Source organism: Littorina saxatilis, linkage group LG7 (genome assembly GCF_037325665.1).
Source record: "Littorina saxatilis isolate snail1 linkage group LG7, US_GU_Lsax_2.0, whole genome shotgun sequence".
Taxonomy (NCBI): Eukaryota; Metazoa; Mollusca; class Gastropoda; order Littorinimorpha; family Littorinidae; genus Littorina; species Littorina saxatilis.
The window spans coordinates 50,752,422-50,772,246 of record NC_090251.1 but is presented as its reverse complement, the minus strand read 5'-3'; the positions used below and the strand labels follow the sequence as shown (position 1 = coordinate 50,772,246).

Here is a 19,825-nt window from a genome sequence, read left to right as displayed (position 1 = left end):
AAGGGCGGGGATGTAGCTCAGTCGGTAGCGCGCTGGATTTGTATCCAGTTGGCCGCTGTCAGCGTGAGTTCGTCCCCACGTTCGGCGAAAAATTTATTTCTCAGTCAATTTTGTGTGCAGACTCTCCTCGGTGTCCGAACACCCCCGTGTGTACACGCAAGCACAAGACCAAGTGCGCACGAAAAAGATCCTGTAATCCATGTCAGAGTTCGGTGGGTTATAGAAACACGAAAATACCCAGCATGCTTCCTCCGAAAACGGCGTATGGCTGCCTAAATGGCGGGGTAAAAAACGGTCATACACGTAAAATTCCACTCGTGCAAAAAACACGAGTGTACGTGGGAGTTTCAGCCCACGAACGCAGAAGAAGAAGAAGAAGAAGACTATATTCTATACAAGAAACACTTAACAAGGGTAAAAGGAGAAACAGAATCCGTTAGTCGCTGGGGAGCATCGGGTAAATTCTTTCTCGTCCCAACCAATATGGGACTCTCCCTAACCCGCGGGGGGTTATAAGTGCCACATGTTTCTTTAATTTAGGAGACCACACCACATTTCCGTATTCGAGAACAGGTCTTACTAATGACTTAAGAAGAGGAACCATTATATCCTTTGTTTTATTTTCAATATTATGCAAAATCATGCCAGAAATTTTATTTGCTCTTTTTTGAACCACTTCAACTTGTAATGTGCATTCAAGACCACCCCAAATGATCCCCAAGATTCTTTCCTGTAAGTCCCTTTCAATAACAAGCACCTGTCAATAAGGACCGTTTTCGGTTGATCTGTTGGGTGGTTGTTATATAGACAGGCTTGACTGTATATAAAAAGTACATAAATCAAACACGATTGTTTTCTTAAAACCTAAACACAATCCGAATAAGTGTTATTACTCATTCTGTGGTTTTTGTAACGCCTTTCTCATTACCAATATTTCTGCATGGAACTACATGCTCTGTGTCACCTTTCTGCTGTTGATTTCATATTTTGTATTAAAATACGCAATTTATGTGAGAATTAAGATTCAGTATGTTTCCTGGAAACCATTTGCAAGCAGACCGAACATATTTGAAACAGACCATGACAGTTTTCCTATCAATGAAAACAGGACTGAAGACGTATGCTGTACTAAACAAAAATATATATAAAAAAAGCACAAAAAGAAAAGAAAAAGAAACAACAGCAACACATTCACATATTTCTTTCACCTTGATTCTTTATTTCTGTTCTTTTCTTCTTTCTTTTACACACTTGTTGATGAGATCTGAAGTTCCATGATCTTTCTTTCTTTATTTGGTGTTTAACGTCGTTTTCAACCACGAAGGTTATATCGCGACGAGGGAAAGGGGGGAGATGGGATAGGGGAAAGGGGGAGAGATGGGATAGAGCCACTTGTTAAGTGTTTCTTGTTCACAAAAGCACTAACCAAAAAACTGCCCCAGGGGCCCGCAACGTAGTACAACATATGACCTTACTGGGAGAATGCAAGTTTCCAGTACAAAGGACTAAACATTTCTTACATACTGCTTGACTAAAATCTTTACAAACATTGACTATATTCTATACAAGAACCACTTAACAAGGGTAAAAGGAGAAACAGAATCCGTTAGTCGCCTCTTACGACATGCGGTGTGCAGAGAAATAAGGATGTGGAAAAGAAGACTTTTGGTAAGTGAAATAAAGGTGATGGATCCAGTCAGGTAGAAATAAGACAACAAGAAAAGAATTGGAAAACTGCAGGGAATAGTAGGGAGAGTTTTCTTGGAAGGAAATATAGGTGAAAGGACTGGTAAGGCAGAAGTAAGACAAAAGAAGAGAAGTAAAGGGGTGGGGTAGCTCTGTTTAAACGCTCCCGCCGCGTGAAGGCGACCCCGTGGGAGCAGTTCCATGATCAGTCTGAGTCAGTCACATCACAACATACACATGTACGGTACATGTATTGTTGTTCACAACAGACTGAATAATGAAGAGGTAATTAAGCTCAACCAATTCAGACATGTATACAAGGGAGTAATCAGAACTCAATAGCCCAGAGCAGGAACAGCTGTAAAACGATTGAGAAACAAGTCCATTTAGCGATATAAAAACATTTAGTCAGGCAGTATCAAACTAAATTACATGTATCAACACCACAAAGCAGTCATAGCCGAGACTACATTCAGATAGTCTCGGTTAAAGGCACAGTAAGCCTCCCGTAAACCATCACAGAGCTCCCCGAGCGTCTAAATACAGTACAAGCATACTTCCATTTGAACGCTCACCGAACGGGAACATCCTGGCTGCTTTCTGTCGAGCGTGAGACATTTTCAAAGAATTTATTTTCGTAGACTTGTTCCGTTAACAACAACGGCGCCTCGTTTTTGCGCTAGACCTAACTTTTAAAATCTAAATAATAAATTGACAGCTTGTTACACAAACATTCTTTAATCATAAAAGAATTCGTTTTTCATCAAGACAAGATCAGAACAATTCGAAGTTGTGAAAGTTTAAAAAAAGAAAAGCCCGGAAGCAGGGTCACGCAAGGGTCGTAGCAGACGACGGCCGGTTTATCAGTGCAAATCGCCGTTCCTCTCAACAGTCAAAAGCCATCGCTAGAGTTCTTGTGAACCACAGCCGTTGTTTCGTGCATAAAAAAAACGTGCTATTGTAGATAAGCTCACGTCGAGTCGCATTCAAATGACTAACTATGACGACTGCATTGTGAAAAGGGAAAACTGGATCACACGGGTTCACGATGGCTCAGGGGTAAGATAAACCACGCAAAAATAAATTCTTTGAAAATTGTTCGCTCTTTACGGAGGGCACCTAGGATGTTCTCAATTGGTGAGTGTTTAAATGAAATGGTGTTTGTACTGTGTGTAAAAGCCTGACCGTATCTGTGATGGTTTACGGGAGGCTTACTCTGCCTTTAACCATTCCCGAAGACTGAGACGGGACACGCTCTTCTCCGCGATGCATGCGACCTTACTGAACATATTTTGTTTTATTCTGAGCACATTTCTTTAGTAAACATGACATATCTATACATTTTTGAATTCAGGAGAAGATAAGGAATACAATGCAATCTTCTTTTTATTTTATCTGCTTCTGATAATTCGACTATAATGACAACTTTAATGAGCTAACTAACAACTAGTTTTTAAGCTTCCGAGCTGAAATGCAATCCCATAGTCCGGACTTCATCAAAGATTGCTTGACCAAAATTTGGTTGAAAAGTTAGGATGTGACAGTGCTGCCTCAACTTTCACAAAAAGCCTGATATGACATCATCAAATACATCTATCCAAAAAATGAAAAAAAACCATCTGGGGATATCATACCTTGGAACTCTCATGTGGAGTTTCATGAAAATCGGACAAGTAGTTTTCTCGAAATCGCCTTATACACACACACACACGTGTACACACACACACACACACACACATACATACACCATGACCCTCATCTCGATTCCCTGTCTATGTTAAAACATTTAGTCAAACCTGACTAAAATTAATGTAAAACGTAGGTTGTGCAGAAACAATACTGATGAAAATGCTGAAATGAAGAAGCTTAAATGAACAAGGTCTCAACAATCACAACTGATGGGAATTTTTCAGATGGTATTTCAAACTGCTTCTGCTTCTATACGTCTTTTCACACACAAAGCAAACATACGCCCTAATCTCTGTATGAGTCAAAGCGTGCCTTCGCAAACTGTCAGAGTTGTAAAACTTCTTGTCACACTGAGTGCATGGATATCGCCTGTCGCCAAGGTGACGGCGTTTATGCTGCCACATGCTAGAATATGAATTAAACCCTTTCTGACATATTGGACATTTGTAAGGTCTGGTGTTAAGGTGAAGGCCGTTTCTGTGATAATTCAGGTAAGTCAGAACGGCAAAGGACTGGCCACAGAACTCACAGGTATAGGGCTTCTCTTTAGTGTGAGTTCTGATGTGCACTTTCAGCTCCTGGCGGGTTCCGAAATCTCTCTCACAGTGACTGCACTGATGCCTGTCTTTGGAGTGTTTCCGCATCATGTGGGTCTGGTAGGTACTCGGACAGTTGAGCAGTGTTTTACACAGGGGGCACTCCCTGGGCCTGCACCAGTGCTGGTTCAGGGCAGCCTTCACCTTGAAGCACTTCCCACAGTCTGTGCACTGATGCGGTGTTTCTGTGTTGTGTATTCTTTTGACATGGTTGGACAGTTCTCCTTTACCTTTAAAGCACGTTCCACAATGTGGACAAGGGTAGGGTCTCCGATTCTCATGCACCCTGGCAATGTGATTCTCCAGACGACAGTTCTGTTTGAATTTCAGAGGGCAGTGAGGACAGACGCAAGGTCTACCCTTGTTAGCACCCTCAATATCATTGTGCTTCAGGAGTGTGTGTGTTGAAAGGCTTCCTTTCAGCTTGAACTGAGCCGGGCAGTGACGGCACAGGTAAGGCCTGTCATCCGGGTCTTTACATTCAATATTGTCTTCACTGTGCCGGTTTTTGATATGTGTGGTCAGTATTCCTTTCTGTTTGAAACGAGCACTGCAAATGGAACACTGATACGGTCTTTCATGCGTGTGTTTATTGCGTATATGGTTGTTTAACTGCACTTTGGTTTTGAGTCGAGCAGGGCAATGACTGCAGGGAAAGTGTCGTTCATCATTGTGAACAAACGCAATGTGGTCCTTCAAGTGTTTTCTGTTTTTGAAACGCATGGAACACTGCGAGCATGGGAAAGGCCTACTGTCTGAGTGTACGTAGATTTTGTGTCTCTTTAAAGTTTGACTGTTTGCTAAGACTTTTCCACAAATAGAGCAGTCATAAGAAAATTTTGTGTCAGCTTTACTTAATCTTTGACTTGCTTTTACACCAGAATGCTTGTCCACATCTGAATTACCTGTTCTGTTCACAGTGCCTTCCATTGTGCCTGACACACCGTTTAACAATTGATCAGGTTCTGATCTATTCGATGCTGCTAGCAACAAATGGCCTACTTCTTTGTTGTTATTTTCTTGCTTATCATAAGACCGTGAAACAGAAACTTTGTGGACTCTCCGTTTATGATCTGCGACATAGCGAGCAACTTTGAAACTTGCGGCACACAAATCACATTTGAAGGGTTTACTGGTACTGTTTTTATTGCCTTTGATTTTCCTCATTGATTTTGCTCTGACTGATTTCTTGGCAGATCTCAAGCTAGCCCTACGTGTCACAACTACTTCAACCTGGTTTCCTTTGTTCAGATCTTCATTATCGCTTTCCGTCTTCACATCCAAACAACTGTTCCACCCTTCTCCATCCTCATCAGAGGACACTTCAGATTTGATTTCATTCTCACACTGCCATGGGTTTTCTAAAACCATCTCTGATCCAATGTTCACAACTGTACTGTTGCTCGTACGATCTCCTTCATCGCTACCACTCTTACCTACAGTGAGACTGGCTGAACTGTTCGCTGACTTGATAACATTAACAATACTGTTGGTGACACTGACAGCCTGTCTTTCTGCAGGATACACACCATTGTTACTGGCTGTCTCTTGAGAATCCACCACTGCAGAGATCCTTGGATCAGTATACCGGCAGACCTTGGCTGAACATTCATTGGCCAAACGAACAGCTTCGGAGGGCATATTGATCGTAAACTTGGCATGGGTTTTGACATGAACGATCAGCCGTGGGTTGTCTTCGTAGCTGACTTTGCAGTAACCACACTGGTACGGCTTGGTGAGGGAATGTCTGTGGACATGGGTGACCAGCTCCACATTGATGTCAAAGGTCACGCTGCACAGACCACACTGGTACGGCTTCTGGTCGGTCATCTCAGTTGGCCGATTATTGAGTGACCGCTCTTCTGGAGGGGTATGAGTAACAGCTGACTGGTCTTCTGTCTGTTGCATGCTGGACACTTGCTGATCCTGACTTTCACACAGAGATGCTGAAGCCATGGTCACACCCACTGGATAGTAGCAAGGCAGTCACCTTCAACAAAAACAATTTCACAGAATTTATTCTATGCAGTTGCCGATACATGTATATTTATATATATCCAGTCAATCCTTTTTTAGTTAGAATTCCTAACCACTGAACGCACACAAACATGCACTCTATTGGCCAGCCGTCTAATATGAGTTTTACTTTTAGTCAGCTTCTGATGTCACATGGCTCAAAAAAGGGAAATCCAGTGTTCACTTCAATTGATACACATATATATATATATACTTATTTCCCTCATACACTCCTAAAATATGTCTCAAATACGCAACGTACTGTACATGTTAATATTACTATATTTTTAACAAGAAGGGCAAAGCCCATACGACTCACATGCTTGACCTTGACCTTTACATGACCTTGACCTTCAGGGTCAAGGTCAAATAACTAAACCTAGCAATGACATCATACACTAAGAACTGCTTTACACATTTTCCTACCAAAATACATGTGACCTTGACCCAAGGTCAAGGTCATCCAAGGTCATGCAACACAAAGCTGTTAATTCAAGACATAGGAAGTACAATGGTGCTTATTGGCTCTTTCTACCATGAGATATGGTCACTTTTAGTGGTTCACTACCTTATTTTGGTCACATTTCATAAGGGTCAAAGTGACCTTGACCTTGATCATATGTGACCAAATGTGTCTCATGATGAAAGCATAACATGTGCCCCACATAATTGTTAAGTTTGAAACAGTTATCTTCCATAGTTCAGGGTCAAGGTCACTTCAAAATATGTATACAATCCAACTTTGAAGAGCTCCTGTGACCTTGACCTTGAAGCAAGGTAAACCAAACTGGTATCAAAAGATGGGGCTTACTTTGCCCTATATATCATATATAGGTGAGGTATTCAATCTCAAAAACTTCAGAGAAAATTTGAAAAATATGAAAAATAGCTGTTTTTTAGGCAACATTTATGGCCCCTGCGACCTTGACCTTGAAGCAAGGTCAAGATGCTATGTATGTTTTTTGGGGCCTTGTCATCATACACCATCTTGCCAAATTTGGTACTGATAGACTGAATAGTGTCCAAGAAATATCCAACGTTAAAGTTTTCCGGACAGACGTCCGGACGGACGGATGTCCGGACGGACAGGGGGGGGACGGACAGACGGACGACTCGGGTGAGTACATAGACTCACTTTTGCTTCGCATGTGAGTCAAAAACCCAATATTTGCTATTTTTATGTGTTCATAGCACTACTTCTTGTTCAACGATGCAACATCCTCTCTATGACTATTTCCCCTCTTTGTCTCTCTCCCAATCTCTCTACAAATTAATTAGTTAAAGGAAGGGGATCTGGCAAAGCAGGGAAGGGGCATATAACCTCAGTGTCCTGAATTTGGTCTGCCAGCTGACATATATGTCTGCCACACTTAAAATATAACAACAAAAACATAGTAAGTAATCTCTCTCTCTCTCTCGTTTTGTCTGTCTCTCTCTCTCTGACAATGTATAACACACACACACACACACAGCAGAATGAGAGAGAGTCGTCACAAAAAGAAGTAATAAAAGTTGCAGCGCCATATATTGACATGTACTGATGTAGTACAAACAGACTTGATAGCGACTTGAAGGTGAATGACATGTAGCACTAATCAACGTAGTGATAGTTGCGCATAGCACAAATGACACGCACATCAAATGACACGCAGTTCAAATGACACATAGGCAAATGATTTGCAGCGCAAATGAAACGTAGTGATAGCGATACACACCCACTCAGAAGTGGTAGTGGCACACGTACTGCGCGGGCATCACTTGGATTTCTTCAGAACCAATCTCCTCTTCGGCCATTTACCCCTAGACTGACTGGCAAATTTATAACCCCTGCTTTTATTCTATCCCCTGCTGTGTTAAATACACACATAAACTGTGTGTTATTGTTAAGAGGTCATATCTATATATTATATATAATTAGCCTGTGCCAAAAGGTGATCCTTGAAATGGGACATTCACATTCAAATTTCAAAATGCAAACAGTGCTTTGCAATACGTATTAGGATCGATAGTCATTTAGACTGTTTTAAGTTTCTGACATTCGGAAGATAATTTGTTGCATATATATTTTTGTGATAATGTCAGGATAAAGCTTGATATTTGCATATGTGTCAACCGTAACGCCGGACACAGTACAATATTTTGGTCAGAAAAGTGTGAAATGGCTCAAAATCACATTTGTACACATAAATTTATGCATTACAAGTAAACTAAACTCATGAACATTGTTAATCTTGACTGCTTTGGCTAAAATAATTACGTAACCACTGTGTCTTCTGTTAGGCCACAAAAAAAATAGGTGTGGTTACGGTACCGGTAACATAGCCAAAAAAAATAGGGTAGGTAGGTAGGCAATCACTTTTTTTTTAAACTTTTTTTTCTAATGTGTACAAATTAAACCTACCGGAAAGTGGTTCCCCTGTCATATCTGAGAGAGGAAACACTTCCTGCATCGGGGTCAGTGACCGGTCAGTGACCAAAGGCATTGTGATAGCTGGGTGGCCTTGTTAAAAGACACGACCTTCTTCCCAGGGGTCAATGACCCAGTTTTTGCCATGAGAGGTGGTTCCCCTGTCATATCTGAGAGAGGAAACACTTCCTGCATCGGGGTCAGTGACCGGTCAGTGACCGAGTTTAACAGAGTGGAAATCTGTGTGTGCGGCCAGATCAAAGGCAGGGCAGTACCTAGTAGCTGAAACATGCATTATCACAAGTTGTTTGACTGGTACTCAAGCGGTCTCTTTGATTTTTTTCGTATTTCATACACGGATTAGGCGCTTCGTTATACAAGACGCAGGGGTCGAACTCGAGGAAAAAAGTCGCGCCTTATGACCCGGAAAGTACGGTACTTGACAGGGAAATAAGTGTGCGACACGGGCGCTTTCGCTTTCATTGCGTTTTTTGCACTCGTTTTGTTTTTGTTTTTTGACAAATGTAATAAAAAGTTATAGGATCGGCCCCTAAAAATAGGGTAGGTCGGGTAACCGTAACCACACCTATTTTTTTTTTTAGGCCTTACGATTAACGCACAACAAGTCAAGTTTATCACCTCACATACACAAAAACAATTTTAGAGCAAAAGTTAAGGGAGCAATGTTGTATTTATGGCATTGAAAAACTCCTACGTAACCTGAACCCCAACAAAGCTAGTGGGCCAGACCAACTCAGCCCCCGCGTCCTGAAAGAGGTAGCGACGGAACTTGCACCGGCGCTAACACTATTGTTCCAGGCCTCTCTCAAATCGGGAGTGGTACCAGCAGACTGGAAGCTAGCCCATGTAACGCCAGTGTTCAAGAAAGGGGAGCGTTACAGGCCGGAGAACTATCGACCAATCTCCCTCACATCTATCCCCTGCAAGCTCCTAGAGCACATCATTGTGAGCGCCATCCTCACCTACTGCGAACAACACCAAATACTCTGCCCTGAACAACACGGCTTCCGACGGGGAAGATCATGCGAGACCCAGCTGCTAGGGCTTGTCGACGAGGCCTCGTTCGCGCTTGAGCAAGGGCACCAGGTGGACCTTCTAGTGCTGGATTTCTCCCGCGCGTTTGACAAGGTCAGCCACAGTCTACTCGTGCATAAACTCCGTCAGTACGGCATAGGTGGGAAAGTTAACGCCTGGGTCGAGGATTTCCTCACCAACAGGAAGCAGTCCGTCGTCGTCAACGGGGCCATCTCAGAGCTAGCTCCAGTGGAAAGTGGCGTTCCTCAAGGGTCCGTGCTCGGGCCGACGCTATTTCTGCTGTACATAAACGATCTCCCGTCAGACCTGACCTCGACTGCGCGACTTTTCGCCGACGACACAGCGTGCCACGCTGACGTCAAGACAGCAGCGGACCAAGAAAACTTCCAAACAGACCTCGACAGACTGGCGTCCTGGGAACAGAAGTGGAAGATGGCATTCCATCCTGCCAAATGCAACACCGTACACATGACCCGACGCCGTACCACCCTACCATACGAGTACCAGCTCCACGGCCAGAAACTCCAGGAGGAGACCCAGGCCAAGTACCTCGGCGTCACCCTGACCAAAGACCTGAAGTGGAACACCCACATCGCCAACATCACCACCAAGGCGAACAGAGCACTTGGCTTTGCTAGACGCAACATCAAGCTCAGCAACAAGAAGGTCAAGGCGGCTGCATACAAGGCACTAGTACGACCCATCCTAGAGTATGCCAGCCCAGTATGGGACCCACACACCGCTGAAGACAGTGCCTCTCTCGAAAAGGTCCAAAGAAGAGCAGCCAGATGGGTGTCGCATCGCTTCCGCCAGACCTCCAGCGTCAACAACATGCTCGAAGACCTTGAGTGGCCTACGCTTGAGAGCAGACGGAGGCGAGCGAGACTAACAACTTTCTACAAAGTCCACCACGACCTTGTCGCAGTGAAGAGCAACCACGCACCAAAGCCAAGCCCACCCAAGTGCACGACCAGGCAGACCCACGCTCTGTCCTACGAAATCCCCCACTCCAGGACAGCCTACAGGCAGAAAACATTCTTCCCACGCACCATTCCAGAGTGGAACCGCCTGCCTGTAGAAACTGCCACAGCGCCATCCCTGGCATCCTTTCAGGCCAGGCTGGCAACTCTCCACTGACCCATCATCCCCCCCCCCTACCCCCAACCCCCCCCCCCCCCCCTGAACTTCACCCCTGACCAAGCAATAGACCGGAACCACCATCACCCAAGCGTAGCAGATTCATCACCATGCTGATGTTGGCTACCTATCCCTAAGAAGAAGAAGATGTTTTGGTACCTTGGCTAAACAACTCCAGCATAACATCTTGTCTTTGGTCTAACAGCAATCCTACTGGGATTTTTCCCCCTCACACTCAGTACCTGTAGCATACTCCAATTACTCGCGCATTATTTTTTCTGTAGTAGCCTGTTGCACTGCATAATATTTCTTTCGACTATTTCTTTTTTCAAGCTCAAAAAATCGCTTCTCGCTCGAGGATGTATCGTTCTGCAAGACAACCGCAAACCATCTTTCCACCCAAAACTCGCCTTATAAACGAAAACTATACAAATCCAAGGAGTTATAATCTCTCGATAAATGAGCACTCGATTATCTTCAAATCATTGTATGTGACTGTGTGTGTTGTCGTTGCTGCTGCAGTCGTTTATTGTTGTTGTATTGATGACTTCTGTTGTCTATTTATCATTCTTTGAACTAGTTTGGTTGGTTACACTGATATACTTGTTACTTTGTACTTTGCTACTTGCTTAAGATTCCATAACGGTCGCGCGATCGCTTGACTACCACCATTTTTGGTTTTGTCAAGACAACATGCATACAGACCCTGACCGTGAATGTGTGTGTGTGGTGTTGGGTTTGCTTTTTCGTCAGTCACTGGTTGATTTGTTTCATTGATTTAAGTTCCATGCAGCATTTGTCTTAGTCACAAAGCTGTTCAAATATGTTAACCATAGTTACACTGCAGCTAACAATGCAGATGTTTACTGCTAGCATTTCTGACTAAATACACAGACACACAAACACACAGACAGACACACAAACACACACCAACACAGAGGCTTCTCTCTCTCACTGACTGACAAGGGAGAGACAGGGAAAGACAAAGATGAATTACAACTGTCAAATGTTTTGTAGTACCTCTTTTATTTTTCAGGTCATTAGATGGTCTAGAAGCACCTCATGCATTGAAACTGCACACACAGACTCACTCACACGCGCCACACACTGATGGTACTTGTATCACAGCACATTTATCTTTCGTGAGCCCATTCTATAAATAATCCGTTTGGTACTTGTTACAAAACTCACATGTCACACGAAACTGAAGGTCAAAGAATTGTCTTTATACAACTCCACATAACAAATGTTCATACATGTACAAATAAACAAACACAATAGGTATATATATATATAAAAAGGCTTTTGACTTTTAAAAACAATAAAGAAAATATAAAAAATAAACAACCCCAGGATTTTTTGATAGAACGATGTTACATCACAGATGGTATGTTCATCCAGTCAAGATCAGGTACAGTCTTGTTAGCATTTCATAATGCAAGCGTTTATGAATGCGTTTGAAATGAAAATCAATCTTATTGACAAACATGTTCTTCTGGCCATGCATGCGCTCTCTAATACAGTACCAACACCTGACATGTTCATGGTGTCACACATTCATTGACATGTATTCAAGTGTTTTATGTCTGATGAGAACGCTTTATGAGATGCATGCTTCAGGCTGTTTTGATTCCTGAAAGTGTTTATAAAATGAATGCTGGATTATGTTTTATAAATGCTTCAAAAATGCTGTATTCCCAAACAAACAAAAAATCAACCATCCCATTTCAAAATTTCTTTCAGAATGTGGAAGTTAGACTTCACACTTGGGTTTATTTCTCCCTGAAGTTCAAGACTCATGAGAATGCTTTATGTGATACTTCAAACTGCTCTGGTTCCTGTAAGTCTTTGGACACACAGTGCAAGCAAATAATCTGAGGTCAGTATGAGTTAGAGCATGCCGTTTCAAGGTGCCTAAAGTGTAAAACCGTTTTTCACACTGATCGCATGGATATTTCTTGTCACCTAAATGGCAGCGTCTGTGCTGCCACAAACCCGGACTGGAGTTGAACCTCTTTGGGCACATATCACACTGGTATGGTCTATTGTTCAGATGTTTTCCATTTCTATGGTAAGTGAGATAGGCAAGCATTGCAAACGATTGACCACAAAATTCACAGGTATAGGGTTTTTCTTTTGTGTGCGTTCTTGTGTGGATGTCAAGCTCTCCCTGTGACAAAAACCCTAAGGAACAAGAACTGCACTGGAGTCTGTCCTTCGCATGTTTTCGCTTCATGTGGTGATCGTAGGAACTCTGACAGTTTAGCATATGGTGACAAACTGGACACTCTTTTGGTCTGCAAAAATGTTGGTTCAGGTCCTTCTTAACCTTAAAACATCTCCCACAGTCTGCACACTGATGCGGTGTCTCTGTTTTATGCCGTCTATGTACATGGCTTGCGAGTTCCCCTTTACTTTTAAATGTCACCGCACAATAAGGGCAAGGGTGAGGCCTTTGGTTTTTATGTACCCTGCCAATGTGATTAGCAAGCCTGGACTTGGTCTTAAATTTCCAAGGGCAGTAAGGACAGGCAAACTGCCTGTCATCACTGGCGCTGCCTATGTCGTTGTGTTTGAGGAGAATGTGTGCGGACAGATATCCTTTCATTTTGAACCTGGCACAGCAGCGTTTGCACTCAAACGGTTTTTCACTGGTAAAATCACCATCACTTGCATCTGCACTGCTAGGATGTCTACTGATGATGTGCTCCTTTAGAGTTCTTTCCAGGTTGAATCGATCAGAACAGTGTTCACACTGATATGGTCTTTCATTTGTGTGTTTACAAAGCACATGAGCAGATAAGTGGGCTTTGGTTTTGAAGCGTGCTGTGCACTGACTACAAGGAAAAGGTCTGTTATCTGTGTGCACAAACGAGATATGATCCTTCAAGCTTTCCTTTGTTTTAGAATGGAAAGAACACTGAGGGCATGGAAAAGGTCTTTCGTCTGTGTGTTTACAACGTATATGAGCAGCCAAGTGTACTTTTGTTTTACATCTGACAGAGCATTGAGTGCAAGGGAATGGTCTCTCATCACTGTGAACAAAAGCAATATGGTCCTTCTGGGCTGCCTTGGTCTTAAAACTGAAAGAACACTGCGTGCACGGGAAGGGCCTTTCTCCAGTGTGTTTATAGCGTATGTGAGCGGACAACTGAGCGTTGGTCTTACACCGAAGGGAGCAGAGGGTGCATGGGAAGGGTCTTTCGCTAGTGTGGACAAAGTAAGTATGATCCTTCAAACCTTTCTTCGTCTTGAAGCGCAAAGGACATTCCGTACATGGGAAAGGGCGAATGTCAGAATGTACATACAGTTTGTGTCTTTTTAGAGTCTGTTTATTTTTTAACGTCTTTCCACAAATTGAGCACTCAAAGCGATGCTCAGAAGTGTCTGCTCGATTTTCTTCGGCAGCAGATATGCAGTCTGACAAATCCTGGGTAGTGTTTTTATCTTCGGCACTGTTGGACACTGAGACTAAGGATTCTGTGGACACTGAGACTAAGGGTTCTGTGGACACTGAGACTAAGGGTTCTGTTTTTTCTGTGTTTGACACTGATAGGTCTGGCTGTATTTTTTTAATGTCCTGACAATGCGCTGTTTTCTGACACAACCGTGTGGTTAATACTTTATGGACCCTTCTTTTATGAGTTTTCACACCGCGAGCAGATTTGAAAGAAGTATCACAAATGTCACAGTGAAAGGTTTTGTCTTTGCTATTTCTACTGCTCCTTCCCTTATTACAATTGTGCCCTAGTTCTTTTTCTCCTTCCAGACTAGGGTCTGACACTACTGTGTCACCATCTGATACAACTTCATTCTTAACTTTGTCTTTACCAAGCCATTGCACTGGGTTTTCAACCACCATTTCTGGTCCAATTGCAGTAACTGCACTTTGAAATAACTGTTCCACATTATCAGTAATTTCTTTTCTACTGATGTCCGATCTTAATACAAGAGGATGCTGACTGCTGGTTTTATGTTCTATCCTATCAGCGACAGAAGCAAGTCTTGACTTATTTGAGTTGACAAGCTGATAATCAGCCAATGTTTCATCAACAATCTCACATCCAGTCTTGGAGGGGATGCATACTGTAAATGTTGTATGAGTCCTGACGTGAACTATCAACACCGAGTTGTCGTCATAGCTGACTTTGCAGTAACCACACTGGTACGGCTTTGTGATGGAATGTCTGTGGACATGGGTGACCAGCTCCACGTTGATGTCAAAGGTCACGCTGCACAGGCCACACTGGAAAAGCTTCTGGTCTTTTCTTGGACAAAGCAGAGGAGTGGGTAAATTCTCTTCCAAAGGGACTGAAGAGTTTGGTGATTGGCCCTCTGCCAGTGTGTTAATGACAGTCTCCTCATCCTCTCCTGCTGACGATGATGCCATGGTTCTGACTAACCCCAGGTCAGTCACCTGGAAAATGCACCAGAAAAAGAACTGTCAATGTCATTAAAAAAACCAACGTTGTCAATGCAAGCAAAAGAATTACCGGTAAACATTCTCCGGCACTGCAGAGGGCTGGTGACCTGACTATAAAAGTGTCCAACCTGTGTCAGCCAAACAATAACCACAGTATACATTACTATATCTTTTAATTTATTGAGGCAATAAATTTAGTACAGTGGAAACACCCATTTAACTTAAAGACCCTCCGACTTCCACCTGCTGGGGAGCATCAGGTAAATTCTTCCTCCTAACCCGCGTAAGAGGCGACTTACGGATTCTGTTTCTCCTTTTACCCTTGTTAAGTGTTTCTTGTATAGAATATAGTCAATGTTTGTAAAGATTTTAGTCAAGCAGTATGTAAGAAATGTTAAGTCCTTTGTACTGGAAACTTGCATTCTCCCAGAGAGAATGAATCAATAAAACGTCCAAGAAATGTACTACATTGCAAGCCCCTGGACCAAATTTTTGATTAGTGCTTTTGTGAACAAGAAACAATTAACAAGTGGCTCTATCCCATCTCCCCCCCTTTCCCCGTCGCGATATAACCTTCGTGGTTGAAAACGACGTTAAACACCAAATAAAGAAAAGAAACTTCCACCTGTTATGTCCTTGCAATTTGAGATAATTTTGTTTATAACCTCTGTAAGCTTCCCTCCATTTAAACTACAGACCTGAATTAATTTCTCAGATTGTTGGGGTCTTGAAAAGGGGATTTCCACTGTATGCAAGACTAACCTGTTCATGGCATGCACACGCTCACACACTAAAAACATATCTAGTGCATTATCAATCTCAGGGACTGCCATGTCACTTGTCGTCTTGGCCTTTAATTGTGCCATCAACCTCATCTGTCCTGTATACTTTCTGTTTCACACTTTTTTTTCTTGAGAGTGAGACTCTTTAAGTCTTTTTACCTTCACTGGTTCACGCCTTGGACGACATAGTCCGGATGATATGTGGGTCGTGTACGTACGACCCATACTTTCTAAAGAAGGACTTAACGTAAAAAGTATGGTTCGTACACGACCAACGCCATCCGAATAAGAATAAACATAATAAAATGCTTCTTTATTTCCATATATATCCGTCATCCACGACCCAGGAAGCACAGTGAAGGTTAAATCTTTCAAATAAAATCTGAAAATTATATATATATATGTAAAACAAGGAGTGTTCCTTGATTAAATAAATGCCAAAGTACACCCCCCCCCCAAAAAAAAAACAAAAAAACACACACACAAAAACAACACAAACACACCAAATATTGGACTGCATGCATGATGCAGCGTTTACATGTATTTAGAAGCTGACATAGATGGGACCAGGGATGTTGGGCATGGTTGAATCCTTTTTCATCGGACCCCAATTACAATAGAGGGCTGATGTTCAGAGAAACATGAATCAAAGAACGATAGCAAGTATTAGTATAGCGAACTCTTACTTGAACAGTTATCTTGCTAAGTTCTCCTGGCCTCTTACTCTCAGTCTCAACGGACAACAAAAGTACCAGTGTGCTTTTCCACATCTATCCTACATATCAAAGCCCACTGTCTATTAACCCACTGATGGAAAGTGGTTATAGTAATACGAATATTTATAACGCGCACATATCTCACCAACAGGCGACTCAAGGCGCACATACACTCGTTCACACACACGGAGACTTAAAGTCACTAGCACACACACACACCATCAAACATTAAAATATGTACAGTTATTCAGGGTGGGATGGGGTGGGCAGTGTATAATGCATGGATTATTTGGAAAAAAGGAATGTCTTGAGTGCAGATTTGAATGATTCGAGGGACTGTTGTTGGCGGAGGGGGAGAGGTAATGTGTTCCATTGGCTAGGCGCTTGGAAAGAAAATGAGCGTTGACCTGCTGTTTTGAGTTTGGTGTGGGGGATGTTGAGCTTGAGGGAGTCGGCAGATGATCTGAGTGTTCGTGAAGGGACATAGAGAGAAAGAGAGTCGGAGAGATAGGCAGGGGCGAGACCATGGAGGCATTTGTAGGTGAGAGTGTTGATTTTGTAGGTGATACGGGCAGGAACGGGCAACCAGTGGAGCTGATGTAGGAGGGGGGTGATATGATCTCTCTTTTTCTTTCGTAGGACAAGACGGGCAGAGCTATTTTGAATGCGTTGGAGACGAGAGATAGAAGAAGAGGGAAGACCCGCCAAGAGAGAGTTACAATAGTCAAGACGTGAGAGAATGGTGGAAGTGACCAGTTTGGCGGTAGCATCTGTGGTGAGGTATTTGCGGATAGTGGCGATGCGGCGGAGTTGGAAGTAGCAGGTGCGAGAGACAGAAGAGATGTGTTGTTTCATGGAAAGGGTGTTGTCTAGAGTGACTCCGAGGTTTTTGACAGCAGAAGACAGAGGGACAGAAGAGTCAGAGAGTTGAAGAGAGTCGGAGGTGGCTTTGGAGAGTTTGGATGTAGTGCCTATTAGGATAGCTTCAGTTTTGTTGCTATTGAGCTGAAGTTTGTTTTCTGTCATCCAATTCTGCACGTCAGTGATAGTGTCAGAGATAGAGGAAAGAAGAGATTCAGACTGGTCAGGGGAAGAGCTGTTGTGAAGTTGAGAGTCGTCGGCAAAAGAGTGGTGGAGAACGTTGTGTCGGTCAAGGATGTGGTCAAGAGGTTGAGTGTAGAGAGTAAATAGTACAGGCCCAAGGACTGAGCCCTGAGGGACTCCGCACTCAAGCCTGATGGGGTCAGAGTTCAGTTTGTCAATCGAAACAGTCTGGTAGCGGTCGGTGAGATAAGAAGAGAACCAAGAAAGAGCTGTGCTATGGATATCAAAGGTGTGCTGAAGGCGTTGAAGGAGGATGTTGTGGTCGACTGTGTCAAAGGCCGCTGATAGATCAAGTCGAGCAACGGCAGAGATTTCAGCTTGGTCAGTGGCAAGGAGGAGATCATTAGTGATTTTGAGAAGGGCAGAGAAACCCAAGGCGAAGTGGAAGTTCATCCAGACTGTCGGACTCGGACACATGAGTACACATGCACTGTTCTGTTGTTCAGACTACAGTGCAAGCATCTGTTATAATCTCTAGCGGTGGCTAGCCATACATGTCTGCATTGGTTTCATGCATGCATGTTAATTAACAGCCTTCAATGTTAATATCTATTTGAAAAGGTTAAGTTCAACATTACCAACGTTTCAGTCACTGACGCATTCTTTCCACTGATCTTTCAAGATCGGTGATTCTTTCTCGTTCAAGTAAAAATTTCTCTGCAAAACGGAAGTGTCTTTTCGCCCTATTCTGTGTCTTCGTACACAAAACTCTCATAACAAAAATCTTCTGCTGTTGATGACAGAAAGTGTGCGAGTGCGTTTGTGTGTGTTGTCTGTGTGTTTATGTGTATGCATGGGGATGTGGGGGTGGGGGCTGGTGCTTGAAAGACAGATTGTTATGGTTGTGTGTGAAACTGAAGGTTCTCAAAGTGAGCTGTGCAGAAGGGGTCTAAGTCGACCAAAAGTTGGTGCAATTCCTGTAGTTGCACTCCCTGTAGGATTTTGCTGATCTCGTTGAAATTATGTCACGTTATGCATAGCCACATCGGTAAAATTAGATTTATTTCTATCCTTTTCTTTAGTTTTCAAAGTGATTTGATTCAATCAATCAATCAATCAATATGAGGCTTATATCGCGCGTATTCCGTGGGTACAGTTCTAAGCGCAGCGATTTTTGGGTTTTTTTGTGTGTTTTTTTGCAATTTATATCGCGCACATATTCGAGGCGCAGGGATTTATTTATGCCGTGTGAGATGGATTTTTTTTACACAATACATCACGCATTCACATCGGCCAGCAGATCGCAGCCATTTTGGCGCATATCCTACTTTTCACGGCCTATTATTCCAAGTCACACGGGTATTTTGGTGGACATTTTTATCTATGCCTATACAATTTTGCCAGGAAAGACCCTTTTGTCAATCGTGGGATCTTTAACGTGCACACCCCAATGTAGTGTGCACGAAGGGACCTCAGACTCAGTTTTTCGTCACATCCGAAAGACTAGCACTTGAACCCACCACCTAGGTTAGGTAAGGGGGAGAGAAATTTGCTGACGCCCTGACCCAGGGTCGAACTCGCAACCTCTCGCTTCCGAGCGCAAGTGCGTTACCACTCGGCCACCCAGTTCACACTGTTGATTCAATTTTTATTGAAGACACAAGAAAATTCATTAAGTCAGCCTGTCAGTCAAAACGCATTTTGGGTGTCATGGCTATGAAGGTGAGTCACACGCTTGGCGTGAAATTGAGCAGTGCCGTACTTTAATCTTACAGGATATGCACCCGTGTGCATTCCCTGCATACAGGAAAAATGCCTACAGAAAGTGAACCCATTTTTGGTCGACTTAGACCCCTTCTGCATGTGTGTGTGTGTAATAATCTGGATGTCCTCTGTGTGTGTGCCTGGTGATTGGTAAATATACAGGTCTTCTTCTTTGTTCATGGGCTTAGACTCCCACGTTCACTCATGGTTTTAGCATGAGTGGACTTTTACGTGTATGACCGTTTTTACCCCGCCATTCAGGCAGCATACGCCGATTTTGGGGGAAACATGCTGGGTATTTTCGTGTTTCTATAACCCACCGAACTCTGACATGGATTACAGGATCTTTTCCGTGCGCACTTGGTCTTGTGCTTGCGTTTACACACGAAGGGGGTTAAGTCACAAGCAGGTCTGCACATAAGTTGACCTGGGAGATCGGAAAAATCTCCACTCTTAACCCACCAGGTGGCAGCGACCGGGATTCAAACTCACGACCTCCCGATTAGGAG

At 43.2% G+C, this 19,825-nt stretch overlaps 2 protein-coding genes across 4 annotated transcripts; both read right to left on the bottom strand.

Annotated features, from left to right (window-relative positions):
• Positions 1-1,196: 1,196 nt before the first annotated feature.
• On the bottom strand, positions 1,197-10,967 carry LOC138971735 (zinc finger protein 708-like). Of its 2 annotated transcripts, none has more exons than XM_070344530.1 (2): positions 10,747-10,967; positions 1,197-5,961 (listed from the first exon to the last, which is right to left on the bottom strand). In XM_070344530.1, the coding sequence occupies exon 2, from the start codon at positions 5,925-5,927 to the stop codon at positions 3,576-3,578; it is 2,352 nt and encodes a 783-aa protein (XP_070200631.1). In that variant the 5' UTR covers positions 5,928-5,961; positions 10,747-10,967; the 3' UTR covers positions 1,197-3,575. The 2 variants fall into 2 exon arrangements, with proteins under 2 accessions (XP_070200631.1, XP_070200632.1); XM_070344531.1 differs by having other exon boundaries at positions 10,830-10,967.
• A 625-nt stretch (positions 10,968-11,592) lies between these two features.
• On the bottom strand, positions 11,593-18,321 carry LOC138971734 (zinc finger protein 665-like). 2 transcript variants are annotated; one of them, XM_070344527.1, is made up of 2 exons: positions 18,191-18,321; positions 11,593-15,004 (listed from the first exon to the last, which is right to left on the bottom strand). In XM_070344527.1, the coding sequence occupies exon 2, from the start codon at positions 14,975-14,977 to the stop codon at positions 12,377-12,379; it is 2,601 nt and encodes an 866-aa protein (XP_070200628.1). In that variant the 5' UTR covers positions 14,978-15,004; positions 18,191-18,321; the 3' UTR covers positions 11,593-12,376. The 2 variants fall into 2 exon arrangements, with proteins under 2 accessions (XP_070200628.1, XP_070200630.1); XM_070344529.1 differs by having other exon boundaries at positions 18,195-18,283.
• Between the last annotated feature and the right edge of the window lie 1,504 nt (positions 18,322-19,825).